Source organism: Ips typographus, linkage group LG14 (assembly GCF_016097725.1).
Source record: "Ips typographus isolate SLU linkage group LG14, UJ_Ityp_2.0, whole genome shotgun sequence".
Taxonomy (NCBI): domain Eukaryota; kingdom Metazoa; phylum Arthropoda; class Insecta; order Coleoptera; family Curculionidae; genus Ips; species Ips typographus.
Genome location: NC_138435.1, coordinates 147,936 through 161,823, shown reverse-complemented (window position 1 = coordinate 161,823; position 13,888 = coordinate 147,936). Strand labels below are relative to the sequence as shown.

Below are 13,888 nucleotides of genomic sequence, written 5' to 3'. Positions count from 1 at the left end.
AATCACACAGCAAGGGCCGTACTGGAAACTTTCCAGAAAAAATCCTGGAATTTAGCGAATTCCAAAACATTTTAAATCTTAATTAGTATAGTAGTTTTCTGTTTTGTTTCAGGTGCCCCTCCCCTCCCCTGCAAGGTAAGTGCAATTTTTGTATTAAACTTTTTGGTTAATTAATTAATTTAGTCACGTTTTATATAAAAAAAAATTGCGTAACTGGTTTGTTTACGTAATTATCGACTTTTATCTGCCACGAGTATTCGCTGACCAATAACAAGATAACCAAAGAAAACAAATTGCAAATTTACGTTTTTCGTTCTATTATTTACATTATCGTATACATTAAATCGAACTTTTAGGCCTATAATTCAGTCTATTAGGATTGTTTTATTACGATCGATAAATTCCGATGTTTACGGGGAAAAAACGGAAATTTTAGAAATACTGGCTGGCGTGTTTGTTTTCTCGTGCAATATTCGTATATTCAAGATTTTCCTAGTTTCAAGTGGAAAAACGCACGAAAATTCCCTTAAAATATCTGTAAAACTGTTCTGACAGTAGTTTTGAACGACTTTGGCGCCCTATAGCGGTCAAACGTAGCAAGGTCGTTTTAACGTCACGTGACAGCCCCTTTAATTGCCTATCAACAATCATATGATGCATTTTTAGTAAATGTTTGAAATAAACGAGTTGGCAACGATCAAACGATACACAAAAAATAGTTTAAGTTGTGAGCTGTCAAAATGTTTGCTTGACAGACACTTTTGACGTAACGGAACTGAGTGTCACGTGACAACTGTCAAACCAGTATGAACTGTTAAAACTTGACTAGAGTGACGTTTAACAACTTTGACAAAGCCAAGTTGTTAAAAAAAATTTTAAAGCTCGACAAACCAAGTGTTGACACATTTGACGTACCGGTCAATGAATGACGTAGCCGAGTGTCACGTGACAACGGTCTTATGTCACGTGAGTACTGTCGTACACGTCAATACAAGGTAAAACAAACAAACAGTGGATTTTGTCTACAAAGCATCAAATTTCGTTTGTAAACAAATAAATGCGGTACTTGGATTATCTGTCAAAACCACCAGTCAGCTGTCAAATCGCCTGTCACTTCAATATGGAAAAAAATATTGAACACACCGTATCAACCATACTGGATTTTCCTGTTGTACATGTGTGGTTAGAGTAAAGTTCACTAAACTTTCCAAGTGGCCGGAAATATTCAATTTTAGACCGATTTAAATGATTTTTGCATGGGTTTGTAGCTGGTTGACGGTAGTTTAATTCAGAATTTTTTCATTGTTGTTACTTGTTTTTGTCCGGAGATATTTGGGTCTAAACCTAGTGTTGTGCTAAAGTGGCACGAAACTTTCAAAGCGACCGAAAATCGTTAATTTTTACTCGATTTAAGTGATTTTTTTGCAGCAAAGGTGACACACTTTACATAAAAAAGTACAGTTTTCAGTTTTTTCGCAGAATTTGACCCACCGTACTTAAATTACAACACCAAAATAACCTTTGTTTAGACAATTTAGATATGGTGCAATTTGATTGGAAATTGCTACATTCTAATGCGTTTTTAACGTACAATCGCACAAATCCAACCAAAATAAACAGTAAAAATTAAAAATTCGTATGGCAACTATAACAAAAATAAAACAAATCGTCATGAATACGATATCGTGTAACCATATAGCAACAGGCATTTGCATAATTCCACTATTTTTTCCATTTGATAACATTTTAATTGGGAACAAAACAATATCGATTGTTTACCAATCAAATTGAGTATATAATAAGGTAGAAAACCATGGAGGAATCATCAGTTATAGTTGAACTGCCCATCGACGACTAAAAAAAGCAAAAATGAAGTTTTTGATTGCTGTTGCTTTGTGCCTCACTTTTTCTGCAGTTTTTGTAAGTATTTTTTAATTTTTTCTCCACTAAAATAACAAAGTAACTTAAAACAAGCAAAAACGTAACTTAGTTACTTACAGACTTTCCTTTTAAGTGATTTAAAAATGTTGTTTTGTATAAAAAAAATAGTTAAATTACTTTTGTACTGAATGAGAGATGAATTAAATTTTGTAAATTTCAAAAAAAATTAATTACTTTCAAATTGCAGATATCCTATTCTTTAAATTGAGTTTTCGGCCTGTAACTACCTTAAATGACCTTTTAGGAAAAAAAATGCTTGGAAGCAATCTTGTAGAGTATGAAATTTCCTACAACTCTCTAATTCACACTTTTGCTGTCACTCTTCCAATAATGGAGCCACGCCCTGTTGAAATCGCACAAAACCTTCAAGCAAATTTTACACCCTTAAAACTCTATTTAGGCAAAATCAATTGAGGAGGTAAGAACGGAACTGAAGGAGGCCACCAAGAAATGCCTGGATAAACCGGACATCCACGTGGACAAGGACTTGTTGAAGAAATACATCGATTCCAAAGGAACTGAACCAGCACCGGAAAATATGGATCATCTCGCTCTTTGTGTTTCCAAATCGAGGAATTGGCAACATGAAGATGGTACCATTAACAGGCAACACATGATCGACAATATCCACGAAACTGTTGAAGATAAAGCTAAAGCTGACGAAATCATCAACGATTGCTTGGTGGAACAGAGCAATGCAGCTGCTACAGCCAGACATTTGTTCAGATGTTTCTACAAACATCACTAAGTTGATTTACTTGTAAATTCAGTACTTTTATGATCATTTTCACCTGAAAATATATAATAATAATAATGTTAAATATGTTTTAGTCTTAGTTTACGCCCATCGTGATTCTAATCACTGCTAACTCAAAGGGATTTAAGTCTGGCGAACGTGGAGGCCATTCACTCTGTAACTCCCTTAATTGATCATTTATGACAAAATTGCTTTGAATCAATCTTGTAGAATATGAAATTCCCTACAACTCTCTAACGGATCTACGCTTTATTGTAGTAGTCAGTCTATTTATTGATTAAGTAGAGTGAAAACAATTGTGCAATAAGAGCAAGAGATTATCGCATTAAAACCATTAAATTTGCAGTTAATACCAGTTAAGTCCCACTTAATAAAATGTTGAAACGCAATAGTTGGTCAAGAAAACCATTTAAATCACTCTAATCCAGAGCTTTTGATGATCCAACATCACAGAACCAATAGTGATTTAACAGCAGTGAAAATGAAGATTCTTGCGGTTTTGTTTGTGATTTGTGTACTTTTCCAGGTGAGTAGAAGTGTTTACTAAGAAATTCCATTAAAAGTTAGGTTAACTTCAGTTTACCATCGCCAGAAACGGTGGAAACCTTCATTATTCCAAGATGTCAATGAAAAAAGTGCAAAAGCGATGCCAGAAGAATGAAGAAAGCCGCATCGATCCGGACGTTTTGAAGAAACTGAGAAAAGGTGAAGAAGTGGTCCAATTGCCTGATAATTTTCCAGATCATGTGACTTGCCTGATGAAAGGTTAGTTTAGCTCCTTCAGAGTAATTTCGTCTGTTTCTAACTGGTGGTAATTAAAAAGGGATGGAGTACCTGAACGATGACAACACAGTAAACGAGGAGAAAGTGAGGAATATGGTGCAGAGGAGAGTGACAGATGATCAGGATGTGGATGCTATAGTGGGGGAATGTAAAGCTGTCAAAACTGCACTGAAAGAAACAGCCCTAAATCTGATAAATTGCCTAAGAAAGCACGAATTACTATGGAATCACAATTTTCATGATTAATCAAACAATACAATTATTGTAATCTAAATTTTGTAAATAAATTAATTTTATGTAAAATTTTGTGCAAAACCATGCACATTAAAAAAAAGAAAGAGTAAAAAAAACTGGTCCTATTTTTTTTTAATGGACAATTTGGCAACAGTGCCAACCATCCATCACTTCAACCGCCCCTAACTCAGTACTTTGAAAAGATACAGGGTGAAGGTAAAATTTGGTGGATAGCTGAAGGTGTGGGCTTTCTAAAAGTGGGGTTACATGTTAAAATCACTTCAGCGGTAAGGACGCTAGGGGGCGTTAAAGTCTACGTAAGTTATGTCACCCCCTCTGCAGATTGATTTTGAACAACCATCAGTTCAACCACCCATAACTCGGTTATTTAAAAAGATACAGAGTGGAAACAAAAACTGGTGGATAGCTGAAGGTGTGAGCTTTCTGAAAGTGGGGCTACATGTTAAAATCGCTTTAGGGGTGATTACTCTAGAGAGTGTCAAAGTTTATGTAGTTATTTCCTCCCCCCCTTCAGAAGGTTTTTAGACACACATCATTTTAACTCTCCGTAACTAGGTTATTTGAAGAGGTATAGAGTGGAGGCAAAAACTGGTGGATAGCTGAAGGTGTGGGCTTTCTAAAAGTGGGGTTACATGTTAAAATCACTTCAGGGGTAAGGACGCTAGGGGGCGTTAAAGTCTACGTAAGTTATGTCACCCCCTCTGCAGATTGATTTTGAACAACCATCAGTTCAACCACCCATAACTCGGTTATTTAAAAAGATACAGAGTGGAAACAAAAACTGGTAGATAGCTGAAGGTGTGAACTTTCTGAAAGTGGTATTACATGGTAAAATTGATGGATGGAGCGAGTAAAACAACAGTTAAATCAATTGTTTTAATATATTCAAACGATTTTGAAGAATACTAATGACGATGACGATGGCTGTGCTCTTCGCTTTCGCTGCTGGAGCTCTCATTGGATCCGTGATTATGTTTGGGAGTTTGGACGATATTGTTGTCGTGTAAACACTTCCAAAGCTGCCTAACAGTTTCGTCAGCACTGGCTTGGTTTACAGCGCAAGCTTTAACGATTTCTTCCGCTCTACCAGCGTCACTCTCCACGTGTTCCACGTGTTGTTTGATTCCCGCCTCACTGACATTGCCATCAGCATCGATCAGGGCCAATTCCTTGGCCACACAACTCAGCAGTTCTACTGGTGGTCCGTGGGGTGGTGGTGGCGGTGGTGGGGAGCCCGAGCGAGGTGCGGGTTTACCACCTGCAGGTGGTTCGGGGCGGCATTTTCCCCAGGCGGCACGTAGACCATGGGGATCATCAGCCTAAAAACATGACAATCTTGTAGAGCATGAAATTCCCTATAACTCTCTAATTTACACTTTTGCTGTAACTGTTCAAATTACGGAGCTGCGCTCTGTTGAAATTACACTTTGCAGTTACTGAAGCACTTGAGTGCTTCGAGACAGTCAAAGACAAATTTGCTTGTCAAACCCACTTGGAGTGAGAAAATGACAGTTTTAAGCACATTTTTGAAATCTTCATTAAATTTCCTATCTAATAACTTCAAAAACAAGTACAAAATTTCGTACAGTCAGGGAGAAAAGCGGTGTCAAAGTTTGAACTACCAGAAACACAGTTTGAAAGAACAGTCAAAGACAAATTCGCTTGTCAAACCCACTTGGAGTGAGAAAATGACTGTTTTAAGCACATTTTTGGATTCCTCATTAAATTTACTATCTAATAACCTGAAAAACACCACAAAATTTGCTGTAGTCAGGAAGAAAAGCTGTATCAAAGTTTGAACTACCAGAAACACAGTTTGAAAGAACAGTCAAAGACAAATTCGCTTGTCAAACCCACTTGGAGTGAGAAAATGACTGTTTTAAGTACATTTTTGGATTCCTCATTAAATTTCCTATCTAATAACCTGAAAAACACCACAAAATTTGCTGTAGTCAGGAAGAAAAGCTGTATCAAAGTTTGAACTACCAGAAACACAGTTTGAAAGAACAGTCAAAGACAAATTCGCTTGTCAAACCCACTTGGAGTGAGAAAATGACAGTTTTAGGCACATTTTTGGAATCCTCATTAAATTTCCTATCTAATAACCTGAAAAACACCACAAAATTTGCTGTAGTCAGGAAGAAAAGCTGTATCAAAGTTTGAACTACCAGACACACAGTTTGAAAGAACAGTCAAAGACAAATTCGCTTGTCAAACCCACTTGGAGTGAGAAAATGTCTGTTTTAAGTACATTTTTGGATTCCTCATTAAATTTCCTATCTAATAACCTGAAAAACACCACAAAATTTGCTGTAGTCAGGAAGAAAAGCTGTATCAAAGTTTGAACTACCAGACACACAGTTTGAAAGAACAGTCAAAGACAAATTCGCTTGTCAAACCCACTTGGAGTGAGAAAATGACTGTTTTAAGCACATTTTTGGATTCCTCATTAAATTTACTATCTAATAACCTGAAAAACACCACAAAATTTGCTGTAGTCAGGAAGAAAAGCTGTATCAAAGTTTGAACTACCAGAAACACAGTTTGAAAGAACAGTCAAAGACAAATTCGCTTGTCAAACCCACTTGGAGTGAGAAAATGACAGTTTTAGGCACATTTTTGGAATCCTCATTACATTTCCTATCTAATAACCTGAAAAACACCACAAAATTTGCTGTAGTCAGGAAGAAAAGCTGTATCAAAGTTTGAACTACCAGAAACACAGTTTGAAAGAACAGTCAAAGACAAATTCGCTTGTCAAACCCACTTGGAGTGAGAAAATGACAGTTTTAGGCACATTTTTGGAATCCTCATTACATTTCCTATCTAATAACCTGAAAAACACCACAAAATTTGCTGTAGTCAGGAAGAAAAGCTGTATCAAAGTTTGAACTACCAGAAACACAGTTTGAAAGAACAGTCAAAGACAAATTCGCTTGTCAAACCCACTTTGAGTGAGAAAATGACTGTTTTAAGCACATTTTTGGATTCCTCATTAAATTTCCTATCTAATAACCTGAAAAACACCACAAAATTTGCTGTAGTCAGGAAGAAAAGCTGTATCAAAGTTTGAACTACCAGACACACAGTTTGAAAGAACAGTCAAAGACAAATTCGCTTGTCAAACCCACTTGGAGTGAGAAAATGACAGTTTTAGGCACATTTTTGGAATCCTCATTACATTTCCTATCTAATAACCTGAAAAACACCACAAAATTTGCTGTAGTCAGGAAGAAAAGCTGTATCAAAGTTTGAACTACCAGAAACACAGTTTGAAAGAACAGTCAAAGACAAATTCGCTTGTCAAACCCACTTGGAGTGAGAAAATGACAGTTTTAGGCACATTTTTGGAATCCTCATTACATTTCCTATCTAATAACCTGAAAAACACCACAAAATTTGCTGTAGTCAGGAAGAAAAGCTGTATCAAAGTTTGAACTACCAGAAACACAGTTTGAAAGAACAGTCAAAGACAAATTCGCTTGTCAAACCCACTTGGAGTGAGAAAATGACTGTTTTAAGCACATTTTTGAATTCCTCATTAAATTTCCTATCTAATAACCTGTAAAAACACCACAAAATTTAGTACAGTCAGGAAGAAAAGCTGCATCAAAGCTTGAACTATTAGAAACACAGTTTGAAAGGACAGCCAGGGACAAAATCGCTTGTCAAACCCACTTTGAGTGAGAAAATGACTGTTTTAAGCACATTTTTGGAATCCTCATTAAATTTCCTATCTAATAACCTGAAAAACACCACAAAATTTGCTGTAGTCAGGAAGAAAAGCTGTATCAAAGTTTGAACTACCAGAAACACAGTTTGAAAGAACAGTAAAAGACAAATTTGCTTGTCAAACCCACTTGAAGTGAGAAAATGGCAGTTTTAAGCACATTTTTGGAATCCTCATTAAATTTCCTATCTAATAACCTCAAAAATAAGTAAAAAATTTGGTACAGTCAGGGAGAAAAACGGTGTCAAAGTTTGAACTACCCGAAACCCAGTTTAAAAGAACAGTCAGCGACAAAATCACCCACATAATGGCAATGTTATTAAAAACCACCGTTTAACGGTAAACCTGGCAACATTGATTTGGGGATTATGTTTAATTATTGCATATGCATTGTTTGCAGTGAAAATTGGAATGGCCACAGGCCTTAATCGATTTTCGAAATGTATGTGTGGTTGCATACACTAATTTCCCTACAACTCTTCATTATACACTTTTGCTGTAACTCTTCAAATAACGGAGCTACGTTCTGTTGAGGAGTTACACTGCACTTTTCAATTATTAATAAAGACAGTAAAATACTCACCAAAGAAATGACAATTAAAGCAGCAAAAACGATCAAACACTTCATGTTGGTAAAACTGATATTGTACTAAACTCAGCAATCACCCAAATTTATACGTTTTTGGGCAAAATCAGAAAAAATAAATAATGGTCAAAAGGTTATCAAAACTTCTGTCCTTTCACTGATTTTATCTACTAAATTTACTCTTTCAGCGTCAGTTTCTGGGAAATATTTTCAGCTTGTTATTATGACCAATAAATGTAACTGATTTATCAATACAATAATAATAACAATGATAAATAATGGAAATTATATTACAGTCGGCTGTTATTGTTTATTGTGTTTGGTAATTCATTTTTTTTACCCGAATAATTTAGAGGAAAAATAGTAATTTTAGTAGAAAGTACTAAAACAAGAAAATAAAGTAAATTCAAAGTTTATACAGTCTATTTCAGTAAAATGGAACGTTAAGTGATATAAATGAATTACACTCATTAATTACAGGAATCTAAGTTACCGACAAATTTACATAAATACATTATCATGATTTCACTCGTTTAAATTGATTAAATATAAATAAAATAATTATATGTATAATATAAAACATCTTCCTTGAAAAAAACTATAAAAATTGTTGTTTTGTAGTGCAACGGCCGGAAAAACCAATACTTTTTCCTCTTAAACCATTAAAACTAAGGTTTTTTTCACCAAACTTGGTAATCTCAATTAACCACAGTTAATTAAATCTTTTGTTATAACCTGATGCGGTAAACCAACCTTGTTAACAATTTTCATACATGTTCAGCGTCATATTTGGAGGATAATTATATTTAACACAGCCCTGGTTAAGTCGGTTTAACCTCCGGTTATCTTAGCATGTTTGGTGCAAGCTGACTTAACCCCAACCTGCATTAATTGCCCTTAAACTCGGTTATTTCCTGCATCACTGGACTAAATGGATCATCCAATGTAATTGCTATAATAATTACATACATGTACAATGATTGGGTATATAAATAGGAGATTCTTTCATACGTTCATGATAGAATCGATTGATTTTAGATTGGAAAACTGATCAAAATGAAAGTTTTATTGTTGGTTTGTGTTGCAGTGACTGTTGTTCTGGTAAGTTTCAAACTAAAATTTAAAAAAATTTGCTTTATTGAGGTTATGTTAATTTTTTTTAGGGTCAAGACCCTCATAATTTGAAGGAAGAACACGAAAAATGCCAGTCCGATCCTGATCTTCGTCTATCCGAAGCATTTTTGGAGGAATTGAAAAAAAATCCAGAAACCACAAATTTCCCACCCAATCTAGACCAACATTTGATTTGCCTCTCTTCAGGACTCGACCTCATTGATGAGGCTGGTAGAGTGAATCGGGAGGGAGTGAAAGGGCATATACAGCACGATGTGCAAGACAAGGACAGAGCCGAAGCCCTTTTAAAGGAATGCGCAGTGAATAAGGCCACTACAACGGAAACTGTCATGCATTTGTGGAAATGTCTTGTCAAAAATGACATTTTAAAGCATGCCGATCCGAATTTCCATGCCTGATCACGTGATGAACACTATAATGACAGTTAACGTCAAACTGACAGTTGTTCCAATTAATAAATGTAATTTAATAATTAACTTAAATTAAAAGTTCATATTTTCAGTTAGTAATGTTAATAATTTTTGTATAATTGTTTAATAAGTGTTCTCAATAACTAATTTAAAATTTAGCTTACAAGTACTGTTTTAAATTACTTTCTACAGAAATGTTTGTTTAATAAAGTTTGCCTGTAATAGCAAATAATGAAGTAAAATTAATTTAATTACTTTTATGTTTTAATAAGTAATTTAAAGACAGAGACTATTTTTAACAAGTAATTTAATTAATGAAACTTTCGAGTGATTAATTTTGTTTCAAATCTTTTGATTTGTCCTGTTATTAGGTGATTACAAGAAAAAAAAAAGATTATCAGTCGGAAAACGGTCATTATTCACACCATTAACCATCATCAGGAAATCGTCTATTGTTGTAATAGTAAAAATCATTGTTCTAATCGAAAATCGAAATCTCTCATTTCATCCTTTCAGTTTACGTATAAATAATGTCCCACAAAACAATTTACCTTCAGAATCATCAGTGAAATCCATTGAGTTTTATAGGAAAAAATACAAAATGAAGTACCTGTTTCTAGTGATTGTTTCTCTGTTTTTAGCTGTTCAGGTAAGTTCAATTTTATTTTAATTTTTGTGAAAACAATTTGAAATTCTGGTCGCTGGTTTTCTCACAGATTAAACCTCCATGTTAGTAGTTTAATCTGTGAAATTTTCAAAATTTTAGCTCTTTTACTTTCTGAGATATGAAAATTTAAATTTTCTTACTTTCTGAGATATGACACTGTTGACTTTAATGCCCTCTAGCGGCCAAACTGTGCAAACAATTAAGTCAAATAGGGATATTTTTGGAAAGCCCACACTCTGCCCTATCGTTTCACTCCAGTGACACTTTGACGTCACTTGTCAAATAAGCAAGTTATTCTAGGTCAAATTGGACAGTGTCAAAATTCCGCGTACACGAAATCCTTATTGGCTTATTTTAAAGATACAGGGTGGACTAAATAAGGAAAGTTGTAGAGAATTTCACGACCAACATACACCCGGTTGCCAAATTGATCTAACTTTTCCGGAAAAATTACAAATAGAGCAATTTCAGACTACAAAACGGACTGGAAACAGTGGAAAGGCCCCCATGATATCCAGACTTAGATCCAAGTGACTTTTAATTTTTTTCTCAATAAATCGAGCTGAAATGCATTTCAAATGTAGGAACAATCATTCCCTGAACATAAATTATCATGATTTTTCTTACTTAACAGTGTTACCCAACCACAATTGTTTGCACAAGAGAAAACATCTAAAAAACATTTTGATGATTTTTTTTAGGGGGAAGTATCCAAGGAAGAACTGGAAAAACTAAAAGAAATCCACGACACTTGTCTGACAGAATCTGGAGTAGACCAATCAATGCCGGAAAAAGCGTTCAAAGGGGAATTTACTGACGACCCAAAATTCAAGGAACATTTGTTGTGTTTCCACAAAAAATTGGGAACAATCGACGATTCGGGCGATTTAAACGAGGAACGAGCTGTGGAAATTCTAACCAAAAAATTCCCCAACGAAAAACTGGTCCGTGGAGGTATCAAGCAGTGTGGAGCGAAGAAGGATACTCCAGAAAATACCATTTTCGAATTTTCCAAATGTCTTTTTGGGTTTGTTCCCAAAGGACTTGACATCAAGGAACTGATCCTTTGAAAATGTTACTTTTTGATTTTTAGTAATGTTTTACAGAATTTTTAATAATTTAGTGAAATAATTTGTGCTTACTAATACACTACTTTTGAGAACGAGTTGTTTTTTGAGTATTTTTTTCCAAATATCTCTCTATAGTAGTTTTTGTTGTGAAGTGTTAAGAAAATGCCAAAAAACCAAACAAAAATGGGTACATTTCTGGTTGCAGCAAAGTGACAGCTGTCAAAAATTTCAGTTCAATTCATGATTTGACTGTGAAAGCAAATACTAAACGAAACAGTGCATTAAAATTGGAAAGAAATCTTTGGGCAACTTTGATGCCCTCTAGCGGCCAAACCGTTTAACCAATCAACCATTGTTGCCATATATTTAGAAAGCTCATTTTAAGGGCTATCCATTGACGTATAAAAGTCCGTATAAACTCAGTCAAATAAGGCAGTAATTCAGATGAAAACAAAACAGTGCATGGAAAATGAACCAAAGTCAATATAAAATTTTCTGTGGTCCCGTGCGGAAAATGTCACTTTCCACACTTTTTATGCAATATTTCACCGTTCTAGCAAATCTATTGGTTGATAAAGTGGCTGAAACTGGGAAATTAACTAAAACACAATAATTCAATTAACCACTCTATAATATCTCATAAAAATGCAAAACTAGGCAGTAGTTTTAGTAGTTTTTCAGATATACTAACATACTAATTAACTATAATTAGATCCACCATTAAAATACTGAATAAATAAATTATATAAACGATAATTCAAAAAAAACATAAACATATGTAAGGGTCAGTGCACATACGATTAGATTACCCTATTTCCTAACTCATTTCTGTGCCAGAACCTTCAAAATACATGAAAAAAATTGTTCTTCCCAGACTGATTTAAACCATAAGTTCCTTGAAATCAGTATCTTTAGGAGCAAACGAGTACATACACTTGGTAAACTCAAAAACAGTATCCTGTGGAGTGTCTTTCTTCTCATTGCATCCTTTAACACTGTTCCTGACCAGTTCTTCGTTGGGGAATTTCTTCAACAGTAGTTCTACCACTTTGTCTTCGTTGATATTGCCTTCTTCATCGATTGCTCCCAATTTCTTATGGAAGCACAAACCTTGTTCTTTGAATTTTTCATCTTCAGTAAATTCGCCTTTAAAGGCTTTTTCCAACAAGCTTGGATCCACTCCAGTTTCTTTCAGGCAACTGGTTTGGATTTCCTTTAGTTTTTCCAGTTCTTCCTTGGTCACCTCACCCTTAAATCGAATTTAAGTTAGTTAGCAGAATCGTTGAAAAAAAAACCGTAAAAGCTACAGGGTTGTTTTTTGGTGTGAACTGTCAGGACTATTTTGACACCCTGTATCTCGGTTATTTTTAGGACACCAGAGTGGTTGAACCACTCAAAAGAACCGTCTTGAACTGCTCTTTTCAGTGGTGTTAACCAAAAAATTCTACTTTCAAAACTACATACAGGATGGTCAAAATAATAGAAGCACTGTAATTTCCGTGACCGCCCTGTATAGTGGCAGCAATAATTGATATTGAAACTTACATGGGTCGATGCAAAAGTTCATTAAAAACATTTTTGCTCTCTTGTAATTTTTTTGTAACTCTAACAGTTTTCGAGGTATTTATTAAAAAGTGTTTTGATGCATTTTTTTTAAAAATAACCTAGTGTGAAATTTTTACACCCTGTATTTCGGTTATTTTTGGGACATCAGAGTGGTTGAACCACTCAAAAGAACCGTCTTGAACTGCTCTTTTCAGTGGTGTTGACCAAAAAATTCTACGTTGAAAACTACATACAGGGTGGTCAAAACAAAAAAAAAACCATTTCAACAGAAAAAAATCAGTATCTCCGAAACGGTGAAAGATACAAAGATGGTTTCTGTTGGGAATTGTTAGAAAAACTGTCAGGAATGACATATTAAAAAAATCACAGCTCTACTAGGAGTCCTTCCTAGTTTTTACAGGACCGGAACTAAAGAAATGCCAAAAAAAAAACCATTTTAAAAGAAAAAATCAATATCTCCGAAACCGTTAAAGCTACAGAGTGGATTTTTGTGGTAAACTGTTAGGAACACTGTCAAAATTGTTAAAAAGGAAACAAAAACGTACCTTAACAGCTAAAACTACACTGAAGAAAACCAAAACAATAACAGTCTTCATTGTTGTTGTTTTTGATTGATTATAGATTTTCTACTTACAATTTTTACCTTTTTATATGATTTTTAGGATGATTATTTTTAACAATGAGTTTCCTGTAATTGTAATAATATTAATTTAGTGTGTTTTTAAGAGAAAAAACATGGTTTTTGTTGTGTATGGTGGAAAAACACAGAAAATTAGAATGACTGTCGTTTTCGACCAATTAAATCGATTTGATCGTAACTTCTATAGTCACTTAATTAGAAAATCTTGGTTAATAGTATACAGGGTGATTCCTAAAAAAATCACCACGCAAATCATCTGTTTATTTCATAAAAATGGCAAGAACAATTTTATTTATTAAATTCGTAACTTTAATTCTTTCTGAAGGTAATTGATTGGCCAATTATAAAG

The 13,888-nt window shown here is 34.5% G+C and overlaps 7 protein-coding genes across 11 annotated transcripts in view; 5 read left to right on the top strand and 2 right to left on the bottom strand.

The window, feature by feature from the left end:
- Positions 1 to 13,888, top strand: part of LOC145737561 (calbindin-32-like) — a 52,993-nt gene that overhangs the window by 13,965 nt on the left and 25,140 nt on the right. For 3 of the 5 annotated variants that reach the window (XM_081992282.1, XM_081992281.1, XM_081992280.1), the window contains exon 2: positions 113 to 135. Coding sequence is in view for 2 of the 5 variants with exons in the window: in XM_081992281.1 (XP_081848407.1) it covers positions 113 to 135 (23 nt within the window). In the remaining 3 variants the exon portion in view is untranslated. Of the gene's footprint in view, positions 1 to 112; positions 136 to 3,044; positions 3,088 to 13,888 lie in introns of those variants that run through there. The other 2 variants (XR_014180423.1, XR_014180422.1) reach the window with 1 other exon arrangement.
- Positions 1,763 to 2,762, top strand: LOC145737570 (uncharacterized). The gene is made up of 2 exons (XM_081992293.1): positions 1,763 to 1,920; positions 2,342 to 2,762. Exons 1-2 carry the CDS (start codon positions 1,870 to 1,872, stop codon positions 2,687 to 2,689), a joined length of 399 nt encoding a protein of 132 aa, XP_081848419.1. The 5' UTR covers positions 1,763 to 1,869; the 3' UTR covers positions 2,690 to 2,762.
- Positions 3,089 to 3,784, top strand: LOC145737564 (uncharacterized). Its single transcript, XM_081992288.1, has 3 exons — positions 3,089 to 3,224; positions 3,277 to 3,463; positions 3,522 to 3,784. The coding sequence occupies exons 1-3, from the start codon at positions 3,135 to 3,137 to the stop codon at positions 3,725 to 3,727; spliced, it is 483 nt and encodes a 160-aa protein (XP_081848414.1). The 5' UTR covers positions 3,089 to 3,134; the 3' UTR covers positions 3,728 to 3,784.
- Positions 4,599 to 8,209, bottom strand: LOC145737565 (uncharacterized). Its single transcript, XM_081992289.1, has 2 exons — positions 8,050 to 8,209; positions 4,599 to 5,055 (listed from the first exon to the last, which is right to left on the bottom strand). Exons 1-2 carry the CDS (start codon positions 8,092 to 8,094, stop codon positions 4,642 to 4,644), a joined length of 459 nt encoding a protein of 152 aa, XP_081848415.1. The 5' UTR covers positions 8,095 to 8,209; the 3' UTR covers positions 4,599 to 4,641.
- LOC145737567 (B2 protein-like) lies at positions 9,001 to 9,851 on the top strand. Its single transcript, XM_081992291.1, has 2 exons — positions 9,001 to 9,153; positions 9,216 to 9,851. Exons 1-2 carry the CDS (start codon positions 9,109 to 9,111, stop codon positions 9,582 to 9,584), a joined length of 414 nt encoding a protein of 137 aa, XP_081848417.1. The 5' UTR covers positions 9,001 to 9,108; the 3' UTR covers positions 9,585 to 9,851.
- LOC145737566 (B1 protein-like) lies at positions 10,092 to 11,428 on the top strand. Its single transcript, XM_081992290.1, has 2 exons — positions 10,092 to 10,245; positions 10,965 to 11,428. The coding sequence occupies exons 1-2, from the start codon at positions 10,198 to 10,200 to the stop codon at positions 11,331 to 11,333; spliced, it is 417 nt and encodes a 138-aa protein (XP_081848416.1). The 5' UTR covers positions 10,092 to 10,197; the 3' UTR covers positions 11,334 to 11,428.
- On the bottom strand, positions 11,947 to 13,605 carry LOC145737525 (B1 protein-like). The gene is made up of 2 exons (XM_081992227.1): positions 13,445 to 13,605; positions 11,947 to 12,582 (listed from the first exon to the last, which is right to left on the bottom strand). Exons 1-2 carry the CDS (start codon positions 13,493 to 13,495, stop codon positions 12,214 to 12,216), a joined length of 420 nt encoding a protein of 139 aa, XP_081848353.1. The 5' UTR covers positions 13,496 to 13,605; the 3' UTR covers positions 11,947 to 12,213.